Genomic DNA, 19,180 nt, shown 5'->3' on the forward strand with positions numbered 1-19,180 from the left:
TGCTCTGCTACTTTTTGCCATTTTTTAGGTAACTTTTTATCCAATCAAATAAGTTCCATTCTACTCTGCTACGTTTTGCCATCTTTGAGGTATCTTTTTATCCAACCAAACATTTTCCATTCTACTCTGCTACTTTTTGCCATTTTTGAGGTAACTTTTTATCCAATCAAATATTTTCCATTCTACTCTGTTGTCTTTTCCCATTTCTGAGGTAACTTTTTATCCAATCAAATAAGTTCCATTCTACTCTGCTATGTTTTGCCATTTTTGAGGTATCTTTTTATCCAACCAAATATTTTCCATTCTACTCTGCTACTTTTTGCCATTCTTGAGGTAACTTTTTATCCAATCAAATATTTCCCATTCTGCTCTGTTGCCTTCTCCTATTTCCGAGGTAACTTACGACGTTATTGAATAAACCTGTGAATCAATATCTTAATTATATCTTTGAATTAATTTAAAACCGCTACGAACGACTTCAGTTCACTTCAGATCGGACTGAGACAGCGTTACCAAATTACTACGATCCCATTAGAAAGTTACCATCAATTCTAGCTGGCCAGGTTCCCGCATCTGCGAGGACTCGAAAAAGGAACGAGACCGTAAACGTGTTTCCGAAACGTAGCTAGTCACGAGAGATCTGTCAACTACAGGCCACACTTATCCTATCGATAGCCGACGTGCTCATCGATTTAATCGTCTAAACACGAAACTAAACACGCCGGGAGGTCCGGTTCACTGTCGGATCGGTCGGCTCCTTGATATAATCGACGGATGTCCCATAATAATCGCCGACGCACGCGAGACCTAATCCGAAATCCATTTTCCAGCCAGGCTGATGGCGCCGACTTTCGCGGAACCGATCGTTCTCACGAAAGAAACCCAATTTTTATAGCGGAATAAAAATATTTCTTCCCTCAATGATTTTAATAGAAGAGAAACCATATCAGGTTGGCAACTAAGTTCGCGACCTGCACATTTTCTCAAACAAAGTCATTTATATACAGGGTGTTTCCTACTTTTCCGGCAAGATTGTAGGAGCATGATCTACAAGTGAAAATACAAAGACAATGTTATATGAAGTTTGTTTATAAACGATGTCAAGTTTGCATCAATGCAGAAAGTGGTCATTTTGCAAAGTAAACATCAAGCAACATCAGGCAAAGTAAACACAATCGACCTTCCGTATTATTCAGCTTTAAGTCTGCTGTTCCGCACCTATTCAGGCTACTTGCAATATTTGCCTATAATATTGTAATAAAGCGTTTATAAATAAACTTCATACAACATTTCTTTCGTATTTTCACTTGTAGATCATGTTACTACAATCTTGCCAGAAAAGTAGGAAACACCCTGTATATTTTTTAAGCACGAGTATTTTATATCAAATTAATCGAAAATTTCATTGCTTTCCAATGATGTACAGTTCAAAAGGAATGGTCACTGAATGAGGTTATAATGATACAATAAAAGAATTACGAAACAAAAGGTCGCGAATTTCGTTGCCAACCTAATATATTGACATCTTCAATTTTTTAAATTTTTCAACAATTTTCAATTTCGTCTTCTCAATTTTGCTATAAATGCATAAAGATCCGCAGTCTAGTTATCGCCAATGGCAATAGGATCTTATCCGGCGCCACTTTCTTAAAATTTGTCTACAAAAATGGAAAATTGCATAAACATCCGCAGTCCACTCATCATCTTCAGCTAAAAGCACAATGATAATTAGAAATAAAGATAAAAAAGTAGCTGCATGTACTTTCGGACGGATTGTTACGCGTACCAGAGAGAGAGAGGGGTGTATTTTTACGTACCCCGCGGCGTCCTATCCGCCCCTCCCATAACCGTCAATTTCTGTCTCATTTCCTCCCCTATTCATTTCCCTTGGTCCTCCTCTATCTCTCTCTCTCTCTCTCTCTCACTCTGTTCGTCCCCGGTTTTTTTCTGGTCTATTTGTCTCTGTCCAACTTACCCCCTCCATATTCATTCGAACTCTCTGTCAGCTTCTGTCTTCGGCTCGCACATTTCCTCCAGGCCAACCCCTTCCCCGGTTCCGCGTAGAACGTCTTCACGAATCCGCCTTTGTTTCGCCAGCGATCCTTTGTAAATTTCCTAGTCAGCTGCACGGAATCGAGCCCCGCGGCCCCGTTTACTTTTTCTAGGATGGCCCGGCTCTATTTTTAGGCGGCGACTCGCCGAAAAGCCGAGGCAGTTCCGCACATAAGCGGCCGCGTGTAGCGTGCACGCGCGTGGATGCGTTTGGCCAAAATGGAATTTTTCGAGCACAGTAACAAAGAAAATCCCAAAACTGGTGTAACAAAATGTTCACATCTGTTGATTAAGAAATTGTACACCCGGTACGATATTCGTACAGTGCTTCGAAAGACTTTGGTAATTCCTCTTGTGTTATCCGTTTCAATCGGAGGTCGAAAAGAACAGTTATTTTGAAAATGTTCTTCTATAAAAAGTCATTCAGTGAAAAAATTATTCAGAAAAATGAAACGAATAAAAAATATTGTATTTTAATATCCTGATTACGAATAACCATTTTATTACGTCGTTCGGAAAGTTTGCTTCCCTTTGTTGTTATTACTAGACTGCGGATCTTTATGCAAAATAAAAATATTCTACATCGATTGTGAAAAAAGGGGTTCAATAAAAATTGATTTGATCCCTTAATAATTTTGTTATATTGAAAACAATCTAGCAACAGTCTTCGATTTTCATAATGTTTTACTGTTTAACTCGCTTTCTTGTCTGTCTGTTTGTGTGTTTGTCTGTTCGGTACAATTTTGCAATTGATTTTAAACGTTTTTCGTTTTAAATCTTACAAGCATTTTGATTTTCATAGTTATTAAAAATTCACAATCACAAATTTTCAGGAGTATCTGTATGGGTTTAGCAATCTGTATGGAGTTAGGATAAATAATTTAATCCTTTTTAGTCCGTCTTAAATAATTTTATCTTTTACCTATCCAATTTCTTCATAAATGCATAAATATATTTCGGACGTAATTTCCTGGCTTGTGTAATTGACTGTAGCGTTATCGTCGTTCGAGAAGAACCTGTTAGGAACGAGAAGTTCGAACGTTGTGAAATAAAGTTCCCAGCCCAGCATTGATTCCCATATCGGTAATAACAAGATTGTCGTTTGTTCGCACGGTTTCACCGGGAGGACCGGGTCCAACGGGTTTTTACCCGAGGATTCTCGTGGAACGCTTAGTAAACCGGAGAAGAATTTGGAACAGTCATGGTCAAGCGGCGTTAACACCAGTTTCTAGAGTTAATGATCGGTTCCGCATCGCCTAAGGAAAATAGTATAACGTTTGCGTAAATGGCGCCCTTCGACCAGAATGAATCGTGACCGATGGTGATCGTTGTGTTGTTCTCGATCGGTCTTACACGTGCCGGCAATCTGGATGCCATTGGCCTGTTGGGAACTTCAATTCTTAAGGTCGGACAGATAATCCTTTCTCATACCTAGTATCGATCTATTCGATACTGATGTAAAAAAATTCTCAACAACAATTTTCTTCGTCGTGAACAATTTTTTGGCAAGTTTCACGAATGTCCACCAATCCAGAAGTTCAGATTCACCCCTACAAAGAATGATCAATACTCTTTTTACACCGTGTATAAACGTTTCTACCTTTTGTATAACTATTTTATAAAACATTCGCAAAACGAAGTTATAATTAGACAGTGGATTTCATGTGAATCACAACAGACTGGAATGAAATAGAAATTTATTTCTTTGCTTAACACTTTATCTACCGGAAGCCTATTAATAGGATTTTCAATAAGTGTGCTGTACCAAAAGAAAGCATAGAAATTTTCCCGCGATCTTAAATGTAAAACTATTAGATGACGTTATTGAGGGTGGTTTTTTTAATTCACAATGAAGATTACTGTTGCTATTGAAGGTTCCATTAAAAAGTGTTTAGCCATGCACCATAGATTTTTCAAAATTATGTAATAATCACCAGTCGGTAATGTGTTAATATACGTTTAATAGGTTGAAAATAATGCAACACCATTTTGAAATTCTTCTAACGATGTCAACCCATTAAATTACACCCACTCGTTTCGCCATAACTGCATAAAATCCGCTGTCCAGTTACAACAATTCAACATATAAATTACAAAAATGCTAACGATCGTCTCCCGTGTTTCAGGCAAGAAGTTGAAGTGTCCATTCTGCGAGAGATTGTACGGCTACGAGACGAACCTGCGTGCCCACATCAGGCAGCGTCATCAAGGTATCAGAGTGCCGTGTCCGTTCTGTTCGCGGACGTTCACGCGGAACAACACGGTCAGACGGCACATAGCGCGGGAGCACAAGTCCGAGCTGAACCTGAAAGCGTTCCAGCAGTCGAACCACTCGGTGACGGACACAGTACCGCAGTAAAAGGGAAGAGGACGTCTTCGGGTTCGTCGTCGATCGACGTCGTTACCGTCAACCATGTGGCACCTTGTTTGGGAGTCAGCATGGTTCCTCGAGTAACCCGCAAGTAGCGCATAAGGTTCGCTGGGGGGAAGGACTACGAAGATGGAAACGAGTAAGAGAGTAGGCGGGCAAAGGTGTCGCAGGATCCACCTTTTCCCTTCGTCGTTGGTCAACGCCGTACCCATCCCACGTCGCATCCGAATGGCGGTCGAAAAGATCGCTGGTCTCTCTCCACGATGCAATTGACAGCGGACGGTAGCCGGGATCCGAGAGGTTCCTCGGCCCGCAGGATTACAAAGGACGATCCTCGCGATCCCTGCTGGGTGAACGCGACGATCCGTCCGTAATAGTTGTCAATTACGAGGGTCCTCCGCGAGTCTACGGATGAAAGGGTCTCTGATGGAGCTCTGGCTTCGCGCAGACAGGGAGGACGTAGTCGCGAGACGTCTCGACAGGCGAGAGCATAGGATTCTATCGATCCTCTTTCGGTATTTTATCTATCGCTGCGATGGAGACCTGATAACGTTTCGAAAGTGATGCTCCCGGTTGAGGAAGACGAACGTGACTCGGATGAGACGGAAGAGGCGTTGACCGCGGAAATAGGAAAATTAGCACCGGTGATCGGATCACGAGGAGGAGGAGGAGGAAGAAGAAGTTGGAAACGGAAACAGAGAAGCCGGTGGTAGGAGGACACGGAGGAAGAAGCTCGGGGGAATACGTCGACGTCCGATTGCTCTGAGCAAAATAGTAGTTTGCGCTCGGATAGAAGGTGAGGCAGGCATGTGGGAGGGGACACGGGGATTGGGATTGGGTTGGAAGGTTGTTTGTTTGGGTACGCTCGCGAATACGCTGCAAATCACAAAACTAGTCAATGAAAGTGCAACGTCAAGTAAGAATTATTAACTATAACGTTTAAAGAAAGAGCGCGACGAAGAAATAGAAATAGAGAGTAGAGGAAAGCGGACAGAGCTGCAAGCAAACCGATATCTAGGAAACGGCGCGGCGATTAGAGTGGTGGTGGGGGGTGGTCGGTCCAGCCGTTGTGTAACGAATAGGAAGCCGCGTCTCTCAGGTGAACTCGTATACTGTAAGCGGAGCAATTTTTTTAAAGCAAAAAGGGGATGAAAGAAGAAGAAGATGAATCTGTTTTCCGTCTTTATTTTTTAACCGTCCTTCTTCGTACGAGGATGGGTCGACAGATGATATATATATACATATATATATATATATATACATACATATATATACATACATATATTGTATAGTATATGATATATATATACCGACCAAATAACACTTGGTGCAAGCGCTGTTGCGAAATAATAGATGTAATAGAAATGTGTCTACTGCCGCTACCTTATACTCTATATTAACGATAGTTCGAACGTTACCATTGATGATTAAGGGATTATTAATCTGCATATATTTGATGAGAAACCGCACTCGCCGCAGAGATAAACGGACAAACGCTGTTACTACTGATTTTATAGAACTACAGAGGTTAAACTACTTACCGGTACTATTATTGCTGTTGATGTCGAGAGCCTAGGGTCGGGAAGACACACGGGAGAACACACACACATTTTATACTTTCAAAAGCCGAAGTCGCTCCTGTCTTTTCTCCTCATTGTTTCTCTCTTTTTCCGTTTTTTTTTCTCTTTTCTTTTTGTTTCTTCATTTTTCTGTTTTAATTGCGCGTCAGTGCTCGCGATCCGAATGAAACGGTGTAAACACATATCCGGAGAGAGGAGAGTGCGTGTCTCTGATTCGCTTAGATTCTCGTTTTTTGTATAGTTGTAACCGTTTTATAGAAGGGATTTATGAGATTATTACTACGATTCTAGGACGGACAAGAAGTTACCAATGTGTATTCAACGTGGCCGCGAATCGTTCTCGGCGAGCGCGACCCTAACCGTTTCGAACGTGCACGCATTACATGGATGATCGTCGTCTAGATCGAATCTTGACGATCTACAAGAGCAGGTGTCTCTTCTGAACACGTTCGAAACGGGTTTTCTCTGTGCCGATGTTTTTTTCTATCGATCTTTTAACGCGTACCGGTCTCAGACCAGTCCGCGTTCGCCAGAGAAGGATCGCGACGCGACGTTGACGTCACGCGAACAATCACTACCACTTTGTTACCTGTTTACAATGTTTAATAACGGACTTTTGTCCGAAGCAATAGTCGCGGATCGAGATAATAAGGGGACGACAACCAATAGACAACCACGATCGATACATAGATTAATTGCTAGCTCGGTTGTATAGGATGTAAAATCAATGCAATAGTTATATTACATTTACCTATATAGATAGATATACATATAGATATACTCCTAGTCAGGATGGCACCACGATATTAGTTGTTGCAGTATTGACACGTTTATCGATGATTTTATTTTAATCGTTCCATTTTTTCTTCTTCGACAACCCGTTCTTTCGTTTCTGTTTTCACTTTCTTTCTTGTTCCCGCCTCTCCTCTGTTTTCCTTGTCTCTCTTCTTCCCTGCTTTCATAGTTGTTCATCTTCTTATTGCGTTACAGACGAAGTTTAAACAAAAGTTATTAATCTCACAACGATACGCCTACCGCGAAGGTATCAAAGACAATAGACGAATAGAGAATTTATTTAGTGTTTAAACGAGATCACACGCGAGCTAGGAGATTGTATATGTATATATTCGCAGAGATGCAACAGTTATAGACACGGTCGATCGCAGATATTAATCCGTTCCGTTTCTACTCGTGCCGATTCACATGTAATATCTTTCTTTCTACCCCCCCGTTTCATTTTCATGTTCGTGTTTCTTCTTTTCTCTTTGTTAGTCTTCTTAGAAACCGCGCGATACGATAACGCGGGCGGACTACGTTCGTCCGCGTCCTCTGCCAAATGAGATACGTAATGACAGTACATACTACCTCATCGTTTTTATAATAACAAAGCATTAACAAAACATAGGGAACACTGAGCGACTACGATAATTAATATACCTGTACATTCCGTACAGCCGAGATGATACTATTTGTCCGGTTTGCGTCGGGACTATAATTCTGCTGTTATACCCTGGGAAAAGGGTACGAGCGGGGATCTAGAGGCTTCTCCTGTCGATTCATCGAGCTTTCAATCTATGAATCATTATTCTATCGAACCAAGTTCTTCGAACATGAACCATTGTGAACGCGAACAAATGTTCCTGAGACTAGACTGCCGATTTCATGTATTTATCACAGATATTTGATATTAGATAATTGCAGAAGTTCGTGTCCAATTTTTTATTTGTTTCAAAAGTTTATACATATAGTCCACCATTTTCTACAATTTTCTTCAGATTCGTACAATTTTCGTACAGATTCGTAAAAACGGGAGATGTCAGAGTCTCCAAAAATCGAGCATGAATTTTCGTGATCATCCAATATTTACATCTCGACAGGAATTTAGAAATTCCTTTGTACTATTTTCAACTGATTAGCTCAAAGCATCTTGCAATTAACGAAGGCAGAATTTGAATTTTCCATGAAAATCTGCAGTCTAATAATTGGACAGCCATTGTGGAGGAAAAGAGACAATGTACGTCCCCTCGGACAGCGAACCATTCTTACAACTTTATTGTTTATAACTTTATTATCTTACAACATTCGTACACTGTTTTATTTATCTATTTTCTGAGACACATTTTTAGTGTGAATGTGGATGATTTTTAATACTGTGGTTCATAGAAGGTGTACTTAGGTTGGAGGGAAAGTTCTTTCGTATTTTAAAGAAAACAGTTGAATCAATTTATAAAAATATTAGATGGTTGCATACATTGTGCCCAATTTGAGATGCAAAGGTTAAATTTTAAAGAATACAGCTTTATTAACCAATTATGTAGTCACCATTCTTTTCTACGGTTAGAAAAGAGTCGGACACGAGCTTGTGCAATCATCTGATACATGTTTAATACTTAATATTTTTTGTGTTTTTTATTTACAAGCAAAATGACGTTATTTAAAATACGACAGAACTTTCCCTCCAATCTTATACAAAACAGACAATCATTTTTCAAGTCTCCTATTCTCAATGACTGTCCGCTAAAGCTGAAACAAATTGTACCAAAGGTCATCAAACTTTGCCACTGTACTATGCCGAACAAACGCACAAAACAAGAACGAAAAATCCGATCGGGAATACAATTCGAAACCGTGGAAACTCGAAGAATTCCGGGAAGCCTCGAAGATCGTCAGCACACGTGATATATAAGCTCTACATATTATATTATATATAGAATCCGTTTTTTTACAAAGCCGCATTATTGCATATGTACAACTATAATATGTAACTGACGACTAGAAACAGTGAGATACGTGGATGGATGCGTGTATCTGTGGAGGCGTGATTGGAACGATGCGTGTGTGTCACTGCGTGATTTCTAAGCTGGAGCGTATGTTTTACCTGGTGGGGATAAGGGGGAAGCAGTAGAAAAGAAGAAGAAAAGCGAAACAAACAAAGTAGTCAAAGCAAACCAAGCAAACAAACAGAAAGAGAAAACAGAAAAAAGCAATTCAACATTGTTCAACGGCGAGATGTTTGGCGTTCGTGATTCCTGAAAAGCGATTTTCGAGTAGCGAGATTCGGAAAAGTGAGGTCGATTGAAAGAAAAACGTGTCCACCCAGGGCCGTCTCAAGTACAGGTCGGACCACGTTAAATTTGGCAATACTGTCTGTGTTATGTCCGTGTGCGGCGTTGCCAAATCGCGTGTTGTGACCTGTAATGAAGACGGACGTGGTCCACCACGTGGCGAATGAAAAGAGGAAAGGAACGGAGCTTCCGCGAGACTGTGGTTCAGTTTCGTTCCCGAAGATGACCGTGACACAAACTATTTTACAAAAGCGACTCTAGTAACCCGTAGTCCGTAGAAACGATCGAGGAACGAAACGAACGATCGCCTCGAGGTTATCCGATCGACAGCGAACAGACGAAAGGGTTGGGCGGGGTGAAGAAAGGGTGGAAGGGTCGAGCGAAACGAAGGATGCAGGACGTCGAAGAGAATAAGCCGCTGGTCAGGTGCGAGGGTGTGATCACTTAACCAAGGATGGGCTCTACTGAAACACTTAGATGACGCGAAATTAATCGTAGACGGGTGGGAACGAAGGCGAGAACTCGACGACGAGTGCTCGCCGAAGGATAAAGGGATATTAAACGAAAACAAAAAAATGAAAAGTGTTATGTGTCGTTTACGTATGTGATGATAGGAACATACACGCGTGCGTGCGTGCGCACACAACGAGACAAATTGTACACGAAACACGGAAACATCACACGGGATACGTCGCGCGATCGAGTTTCACGTGTACGGGCCATGTATAAATATACATATACATGTACATAGTACATGTATATATGTATATGTACAGCGCTAGAACCACGTACGCGTACTTTCATTGAGTAAATAGGTTTTTGTTCGTTCGTTATTCCTTCGTTTTGTAAAATTAAGTTATTCGTTTTCGCGGCTACCCTGCCAAGCAGGAGCTAACCGAACGCGCGGCGAGTTAATCTTTAGGAAGTATGTTGAGCATTTTCTTAGCCGTTAAGTTTCCCCATTTCGCCGTGGAAGTCTTGTTCCACGTTCTCTTTCGGTTTATAGGGGCGCGTCTGCTGGCTGGTCCACCGAATGGTCACCGCCTGCGTATCACCTTCTCAGTTGACACGATGTTGAAAGTGAATATCATATTTACTTTGAAGTTTTGAAGGTTGGAGAGAATGTAATCTTACCAGTAACACGGAATAATGTATTTGTTGAACGTCGATAGTTGAAATAATAATACTAATTCAGCGTAGCTTCGTTGCAAAGTTATCTTGACACAGAAATGTCGGAAGATATCTAGAAATACAAACAAATAAGTTCATCGATGCAGTTTAATCCTGCAAATTTCTGCATTCTAATTTTTAGCTCCTTTAGAACATTCGGATTATTTAGTCTTGAATTCTCAGTAAATTTTTACAGAATTGTAGGAAGATACAATACTTTACAGTCTGAATAAACATTGTCGCAACTGAGGAGGATATACGTGCCCATCATTATGAAAGTGGCCTAAGTGAAAATTTAAAAGAAATTCGTTTATCTGTTATTTTACATCACGTATCTTCAAATCTAGAAGATTTTTATTGTGTGTAATCTTCTTTCCACTGTTCACATGAAATTGAACCTGTTTTCTCGTACATTTGGATTTGTACCAATTTCTAGAGTACAGAAAAATTTAATTATTTAAAAGCTGTTTCAAGAGTCACCATTTCAGTGCAAAGGGTTAAACCAAATTAATTCAATGTAATTTTTCAGTGCTTGTTATTTCAACATTATATGGAGATCATTATTAAATATATGACATAGACTACTTTCATAATTATGGGCACATAGGTGGCAACCATGTGGCAGACCGCCCTGTATGTATAAATTTATATATATATATTTTATATATATATTTCGCTTATTTTGTTCCTTTCATTTTAGGTTGTCGCTTTAGGTGCGTGGAGGGGCGCAAGGGTTGTGAGGTGACGCAAGAGTGGGTTTAGGGTTCCGGGCTTGGAAAGCCGGACGTTCTTTTTCGTTTTAATTGTTTCGTTATATCTTGCGTAACGGTATCGCGGTACGTTCGTGTGTTGCACCGTACATACATAAATAGAATTTCGATGGTTATTCGACGGGAGAATACGGAAGTTGTCGAACCCCGGTGAAAATATACATTTATCTCTCCCGGATCCAATCCGACGAGGTACCTGCGATATTCGTTCTTCGTTCTTCGTTCCGGAGAGCCATCGAATTCAAAATTTCTCGAATCGATCCGTACTATGAAGAAAAATGGCCGAACCGAATCGGACAGCAGCATTGATCTAAAAATCTTTGATCTAAAATCGAGGTTGAAGGGATTAGCGGAACTCGGGTTCATGTTCTCTCAATTTATTATGAATAAATCGAGAATCGTTCTCGTCGAGATGTCGACGAAATCTCGGCGCGCTCCTGGAAGGGTAGCTTCCTGTAGTGCTGTGCTGGGCACGGTTGGGGCCCTTCAAACGCTTGCTTCCCCCTTCAACGTTTCTTCCGTGCAGAGCGGACCTTCGCTAATGTTTCGTGTCTTCGTTGCCCCTCTGTAACGGCGCTTACTGGAAGGGGACAGTGAGCGCTAGGGTGGGGACGGTTTTCTCTTAATTGAAACAAATGTGCCCAGCACTGCTGTAGTGTCTTTCGCGTTTGTTAGGATCGTCGAGCGTATTCCCGTGTACACACACGAACAAGAAACACATACTGATCGTCCATCAGAAAATAGTGATCTCGACAGTGAGACCCCCACTCCCCTGACGTATATCGCGGAGTAGGGATACCACGTGGTACAAGTTCCTGCCACCTCCTGTCCAGTGGTGGGATACTGTGCACAAGATTTCTCGCGCATAACTTTCTAGACATTGTAAAAATTGCGGGGGTTCCAAAAGTTTGACACCGAGCGCATGCGTCGCAAAATTTAGAAAATACCGCTCTCGTTTATTACAAAATTTAGAAGTTATAGTTGGTCTGCGGAAAATTTTCAAAAAATGCGGAAGTATTAAATCCAACAGAATCGAATGCGATTTTTATTTATTTCGGATCTACAAAAGCTACTACCAATAAAAATAGAATTTTATTTGGCACCACTTCAAATTTCTCTACAAAAATTGAAAATTCCATAAACATCCACAGTCCAATGATGACGAGGTAGTGGAGCCCTGGGGCAGTTATACCGATATTTTAAGGGCTATTCAAGGTACCCCATTTTATCGAGAATTTTACTTTCCCAAGATTAAAATCGCCGCGCATACGGGGGAAATCTTGAACAATACAGTAAAGTCGTGATTTAGCTCCCTGAGGATCTCCACGATCACTGTCCCTTCCACTGGGGCATCCCCGCGAGGTGCCAAGAAGCTCAGTAAACATGCCGCATAATCTGATAGCTGTCCTTTTCTACGTTCGGCATCCTTTGAATATAAAAGAATAGTTTTGCTACACGATCTTTGTCCCTGCTCGAGCTAGATCTCCTGGGAGCTAGATCGCGACTTTACACCACTGCTTCTGTCGGACGATCAGTAAACACACGAGCAGGATACACACACACACGCAGACTAGAAGGGGCGCAGTACGTGCGTACGTGATGCACATCCACGTACGCACACGTATGTACCATTATTGTATCACGGCGTAGGATAAAATGTTGCATGTTGTTTCTATAATATGTGTTTTACGGATTGAAAATCCTTTATAGATGTCGTGTGTGACACAGCTTGGGGCGAGCTTCGCACCGCGGGTTTAGTAAGGACGAAGAGGTGGAACGAGATCGATCGATCGACGCGTCTCGATCGTTCGAGAGCGTAGCTCGCGGTGCGAACGGGGTTTCCGCGGATCTGAGAAAAACGAGATAGAAAACGAGGCGTAAAAATGGGGAGAAATTTTCCTCGGTCACTGCAATTTCGGTAGAAAGTCGCGCATCAGCGTCGAGGAGAAAGAGGGGTTGGGCTGGAGAACTGAGATGGAAAGAACGATTGTTGCGGGGGGTGGGTTTGAAGGGTTGGGGGCTCGGCGGAGTTAGAGAGATTTTGTTTAGCCGGGAACGGAAGAGAGAGAGACGAATATATTCGTCGGAGGGGTCGATGTTATCTCTGCACTTAGACGGCGCGCGCGCGCGGTGTGCACCTGGCAACTAACTATACTGTTTGATCATCGTATAGTATATTGATAGTACTATACCATAGTTGGGTAATTGATTGCATAGTACATGTATCACGCACGCATAAGCATATTTAAAAAGCATATATATATAGAGATTATATATATATATATATAATTATAAAAAAAAAAACATTGATAGAGAACGTAAGGATCATGGTACCGAGAGCATTAGGGCAAACGTGGATAATGGAGATTCTCTTCGGCGGCAAGGATAAAGAACAGAAAAATATTAACGATTTACGATTAATAATTATCGACGCCTGTAGGGCGTGGTGTCGCGGGGCGGGGCTTCGAACTCGGCGTGCAGCGTTTTCTGATCTGGAGATTACGTTGTCTTGATCGGATCGCTGTGACTTATAGTACAAAGTAAACTTAACGTTTAAGGGGTAAATTGAAGGAAATATGAACACAGAGGGGGACGACCGATCGAGCCGGCAATAAATCGATGGCCGCGCGGTGATCGCGAGTTTTTCTCGTAGGACTTACTACTATACACGCTGTAATAATCTTAACACAATAAGGGCGACGATAATGATAGATTACGGTAATGATGATTCATGGTTTGTATATGTATGTTATACATATATGAACGTTTATGGTCGAAACGGGGAACGGCGTAATGGCGGCGGCGTCGGCGGCAAACGGTCGAGGATTCCATGTTCCCCGTTTTTAATTAAGCTCATCATCACGCACATTACATCCCGATCGTTGACAAGGCGAGAGTGCCTCTAAAGTTTCTTCTCGCGTGACACCAGGTTCGGTCCCAGCACGAGTGTCGTCGATTCCTGATTTTTTTTAGCGTTGTTTCACCTTTTAGCTACGGTATGAAGCACAATTTTGCATAAAAATAAACAATATATTGATTTTTGTAACGTTACAGATAACGAAAAGACGGGTTGAACCGTCTAACTAACTCGAAGCTAACTATCTCAGACTAATTGTGAAAGTGGTTTAAGTGAATATTTAAAAAAAATGAGTTAATCAGTTATTTCTCACATTACGTTATCTTAAACTAAATTAATTCAATGTAATCCTTACGGTGTCGTGAAAAATGAACCGTTACATAGTGCTTGTTATTTCAACATTATGTGAAATTCATTTAGTCATTTAGTCATTTGTATGACTTACTTGGTCTACGAGTTAGACCACTTTCATAATTATGGGCACATATGGTTGAGTTTCAGTTTCTAAACATACGTCACCTCGAAATATCACAGTAGCTACAAGGTTACAGAAGTGCAATTAGTTCAGTTTATATTCAGGCGACACACGCGTCCTTGCGGACAGAACATAATTCTGTGATCTCCGGGAAGAAGAGGATAAACATTTGAGCAGTACGCTTCAAGTTTTCTACATATCAATGCTCTACTAGACTGTACAGATCGATTCTTTATTTAGTATCTCGTTAGATTCATTTTAGACGACTAGCAATTTCATCCGGATTTGTAAATGATAAGTGGACAGCGGATTTTGTGCAGATATTACATGAATGAGTAGATTGAATGCAACGTAGAAAAACCTTTAAATAAATTTTCATAATTAATAAACAACAAAATAAATGTACATGTACATTTTGTACAAGTACCCTTATGTCAATGACCAAGTACAGTAAAACTTTTTGAACACTAAACCTACTGAGCACTATAAAAGCGATTAAAATGTGTCTTGGTTTATAAAAATGACGAGACTCTGTTTATGTAGATTTTGTGCAATTTTTATTACAATGTTTGCTTGGATACAGAAATTTACTGAATCAATTTCCATGTAAACTTCATAGTTTCAATAATTCTTAGAAGAAAAATATTTTAATACTTCTGTTAACAAATATCAAAGTCATTGTACACTTTTATGTCCTCGGATGATCCCAGATCAATTTCCACAGAAACAATGAAGTGCAACGTCATTGAATATTGTAGAAAATTTTGATTATTAACATGATGCATAGATGTTCATCTCGCATAAAAATCCGCAGTCTAATAACATAGAAATCCATGGTAATCAACTCGTTAACAACAATAACTTGATCCTAGAGTCGATACACGACGATGTGTTACGAGTCGCCCTTTGTACACTACCACGCCTCTTCTTCCCCCGAGCCATAACTCGACTGTTACTATAATATTTTATATACAAGATAGCTCTCAATAGTTTACGGCTAGTTACGCGAATAAAGCGCAGACTGCTCAACCTCGTTTTAAGGTTACCACATAGACATATAAAGGTCGTCGCGCGAACAGTCGACAAAGAGACACCCTCGGCCGAATATCTCTCACGTTGAAGTGTGAACATGATCGTTCGACCCGTTTATACTAATCCAACCGGAAAAGACTGTAAGAACTCGACACTGCCAGGGACAATTGCGAATCCTTCCGTGACCAGTTCGTCGACGCGCGATCCTGACCGCCGTCCGTCACAATAACGGATCACAATACTTCGTCACACACTAGTACAAATGCTACCTCACACACGACATACAGGGTGCAGAGTGAATGAAAAGAAAACAATGGAAAACGAAAAAAAAGGGGAAAAATCGAAAACACGATGGGGAAACTTGGAAAAATGTTTCTCTGTCTCTCTCTCTCTCTCACTGTACATAAACTATAAACACAGTTTCCTTACGATAAAGTCGATTATCGTGAAGTCGTAAGACAAAGGAAACAAACATAAAGGATCGCAGACGATGGAACCGAGATCATAATTTGAAAATCGGGGGGCCGTCGGTTCGCGAGCGGCCCTTCGCCATGAGTCCTTTTCTCAGGAATATGAAAACCAAGTACAAACTACAAAGTATAATAGTCGATAAGATTTAAATAAACATAAATCAATAATCAAGCGATGCAATAGTCAAGTGTATAGTAGGGATCGTCGGTGTGCGTCTAGTATTACCGTTTCTCCATTCTCTCTCTCTTTCTCTGTCTATCTCTCTCTATCTCTCTGCGAGTCTCTTCACTCTTCGTCACTCTATTTCTCTGTTTATTAGCACGGTTAAGGTTGTTAAATAATGACTGCCATCGATTGTCGTCATAACAGAGGCCACCGTGTGGCGCTGATGATGGCGCCAAGTTTTCCGTAGAATGTTTACAGGCTGATTCATTGTTTGTGGACATCACTTTTCAAGTGAATCGAACATTTGTCGTAAAGAGCCTCGTCTCACTAGCTGTGTACACCGCTTTAGCGAGTTAACTGACAAATGATTTTCCATTTACGCGGTTCAGACAAGTCGATATCACAACACAAACGAGGGATGCAAGTTTCTGAGGAACCTACGAGGGTTAGGAAATATTACAAGTCCAATTGGTGCATAGTTGAAACTCGTTAAAGTGGCAGCTATGCTACAAACATCTAAACAAATTTGTTCCACAATGCTCATTTGTCGCATTCACCTCCAAAATAATGTTCACATTCATCGAAACACATCTCGAAACATCTTCTCTTTCTCCTCTCAACTCTGCGCTGTTTGCTCATTACGTTGATCGACGATTCTTCTCCGTCGATCGTTCAGGGTTGAGGGAAAGATTTTGTGAAAGGAACATGCGTCAGGAGGATCTCCAACGAACTACAGTCGTGACGAAATTAATTGACCGCTCAAGATCACTGATCTTGACGTTTTGCGACCTCGGAGCCTCTTGTAATCAGAAGTGAACGCTGCGCCGCTAAGCAGATCCCATCTTTACCGATCGAAGTTCGACGTAACTTGATGTGGATCTTCGACCTCAAAGAGCGAATTCATTTCCTTTCAACTATAAAGAAACGCTTCATTCGACACAGTCAAGATCATTCACACTCGTACTCTAGTTCGGACTGCACTCCCACAAACTCTTTCGATTTTTCGGATCCCTCACTCTCATCGAGGAATGTTCTCCGACGATTTTATTAGCGTCTAGTTCCCCCCCTCTTCGAACAACCAACCATAAAGAACGATCAGTTATTGTTTCTTGTTGACGCACGTTTGTTCTTTGTTGGCCGCTTTGGACGTACGCTTGGGAGGCTGATATACCGATAGATGTCCACGCGTATACATTTATTTTTCTATCGAACAACTGTCCCACCGTGAATCAACCTTCTCACCTTTTTCTCTTCGAGTATCGTTCATCTGTTCCTCGATCTTTTTATTTAGTTAAGTATTAGTTTAACGTTTAGTCCCCGACGGATCCTCAACAATCTGGGACGTCACTGTGTCAGAGTGCACGTCGAGTTGTTTTTAAGGTCCGGTGAACTTCCATCGGACGTCGAGATTTTCGATTCAATTCGGTTTCGATGTTTCTGCCTCCACACCTCCCGGGAAAGTAATTCTTCGAAAGAGGCAAAGCTTGCAAGATTCTTCGGCAGACGGTGGAAGCCCGATGCATTTTTCTCGAATACCGTCATCATCCACCATTTTGTTTATCTTGTACTCGGAGGAAACTGACCGGCCGTTATACAATTCTCACCGTTGCGAACGCAAATCCTGTCCCTTTTTTCATGACCACAGCTTACACCGCAAGTCGGAACGTTTGCTGTACATACATATACCCGAGTCGCATAGTATTAGGTTGGCAACTACATTCGCGACATTTTCTCAATCAAACTACACCCGTCCTTCAATTTACGCGAATATCCGTTCCACGTGGATTTGATTTACGCCAATAAAAAATGTGTAAATTGAGTCTGTAGACTTGATAAGGCTCCAGAGGCGACACTACTAATGTTTTCCTTCCTTTCCGCGTAAAATTCCGTAAACTTAGGTAAAATTACCTAACTAGGTAAAACTACCTAACCTAAATTACCTAAATTTAGGTAAAAGTTCTGCGTAAAACAAATACTTGCATAAAAAAGTGCCGCGTAAATTGAGGATTTATAAATGTCATCGAATAAATGTCACCCTTTCGCAAATCAGTTTAAAAAATCACAACGGTGAGGGTTGTGAAACGATCATCGTCAGTTCTCGTGCGCTCACGACCGCATAGTGTAATATAAGTGTATACGAAACCGCTTCTACCTCAATCAAGACAACACGCACACGCAATTCTACCTGCTGCTTCAAGGTAAAGGTCCTGCGAATTAATTACCGAATTATTCGTCTCGTAGAATAACGATAGAGAGAGAGATTTCGTCCGCTGACATTCATCTTCCACAAAATGGGACGAGTCTTCGTCTATCTTTATTTGATACGAGCTTTGATGTGGGTGATGCGTCGGAGGATGTTTATTTTGAAGCATCCTGTACATATTTAACGACATTGAATAAGACAGTACGACTATAGAATATATTATGGTTCCTTCTCGGTTTTCGTTTCTCATAAAGTATTATTTTCTTACTAGAACGTTGCTGGCGATTAACGCTGATGCGTTGTCGCCACGTTTTTCTTTGTTCCTTATTACGCACAGGGTGGCGGGAAACCTGTGGTACAATCGACGAGTCGATTCAACATGTAAACCTAAAATCAAACTGAAAGTAAAAGATGTAAAATCAACTGGTCAGTTGATTTTTAAGTCAATTGATTTTATACGAAATAGTTGCATAGTTAATCATTGTGGTATCAGAATTAGCCAGCCCAGCATTTTAGTTTTTCAATATTTGAAGTGGCGAACATATTTTTAGCAAAGCGTAATACTAATAATAATTGATAATGGTGATTCAAACAGACTGCAATAAATATCCCAACATTTTCCAAAAATCGACATAGCAAGTTTGATGCTGTAGTACTCGATCACAGGATAGTACTTCACCATTTACAGTGACTCCCACTAATATTCGGACACGCTTAAAAACACCATAACTTTTTAAATATTAGACTATGCGATTTGAACTTTCTTGGGAAGCTAGAGCAATTAGTTTACTGCAAGGTGTGAAAAGAAAGGTTTTCGAAAATTGCATTTGGTCGGGATTGTAAAGAAAATACTAAAAGTTGCATTTTACAACTTTCTTATGGGAGCCTATATTGAAATTTTAAAAAATACGTTTTGTAGATCTGTGTCAATTATATGCACTGTGAAAGTTTCATAGAAATCGGTTGATG

At 40.8% G+C, this 19,180-nt stretch overlaps 1 protein-coding gene across 4 annotated transcripts in view; it reads left to right on the forward strand.

Annotated features, from left to right (window-relative positions):
• Window positions 1-15,319, forward strand: part of Chinmo (Chronologically inappropriate morphogenesis) — an 80,322-nt gene extending 65,003 nt beyond the window's left edge. For all 4 annotated transcript variants that reach the window (XM_076431453.1, XM_076431449.1, XM_076431451.1 and 1 more), the window contains one exon: window positions 4,179-15,319. In XM_076431453.1, coding sequence (XP_076287568.1) covers window positions 4,179-4,411 — 233 coding nt within the window. In that variant the 3' untranslated portion in view covers window positions 4,412-15,319. The remainder of the gene's footprint in view (window positions 1-4,178) is intronic.
• The last annotated feature ends 3,861 nt before the right edge of the window (window positions 15,320-19,180 follow it).

Source organism: Lasioglossum baleicum, chromosome 10 (assembly GCF_051020765.1).
Source record: "Lasioglossum baleicum chromosome 10, iyLasBale1, whole genome shotgun sequence".
Classification (NCBI taxonomy): domain Eukaryota; kingdom Metazoa; phylum Arthropoda; class Insecta; order Hymenoptera; family Halictidae; genus Lasioglossum; species Lasioglossum baleicum.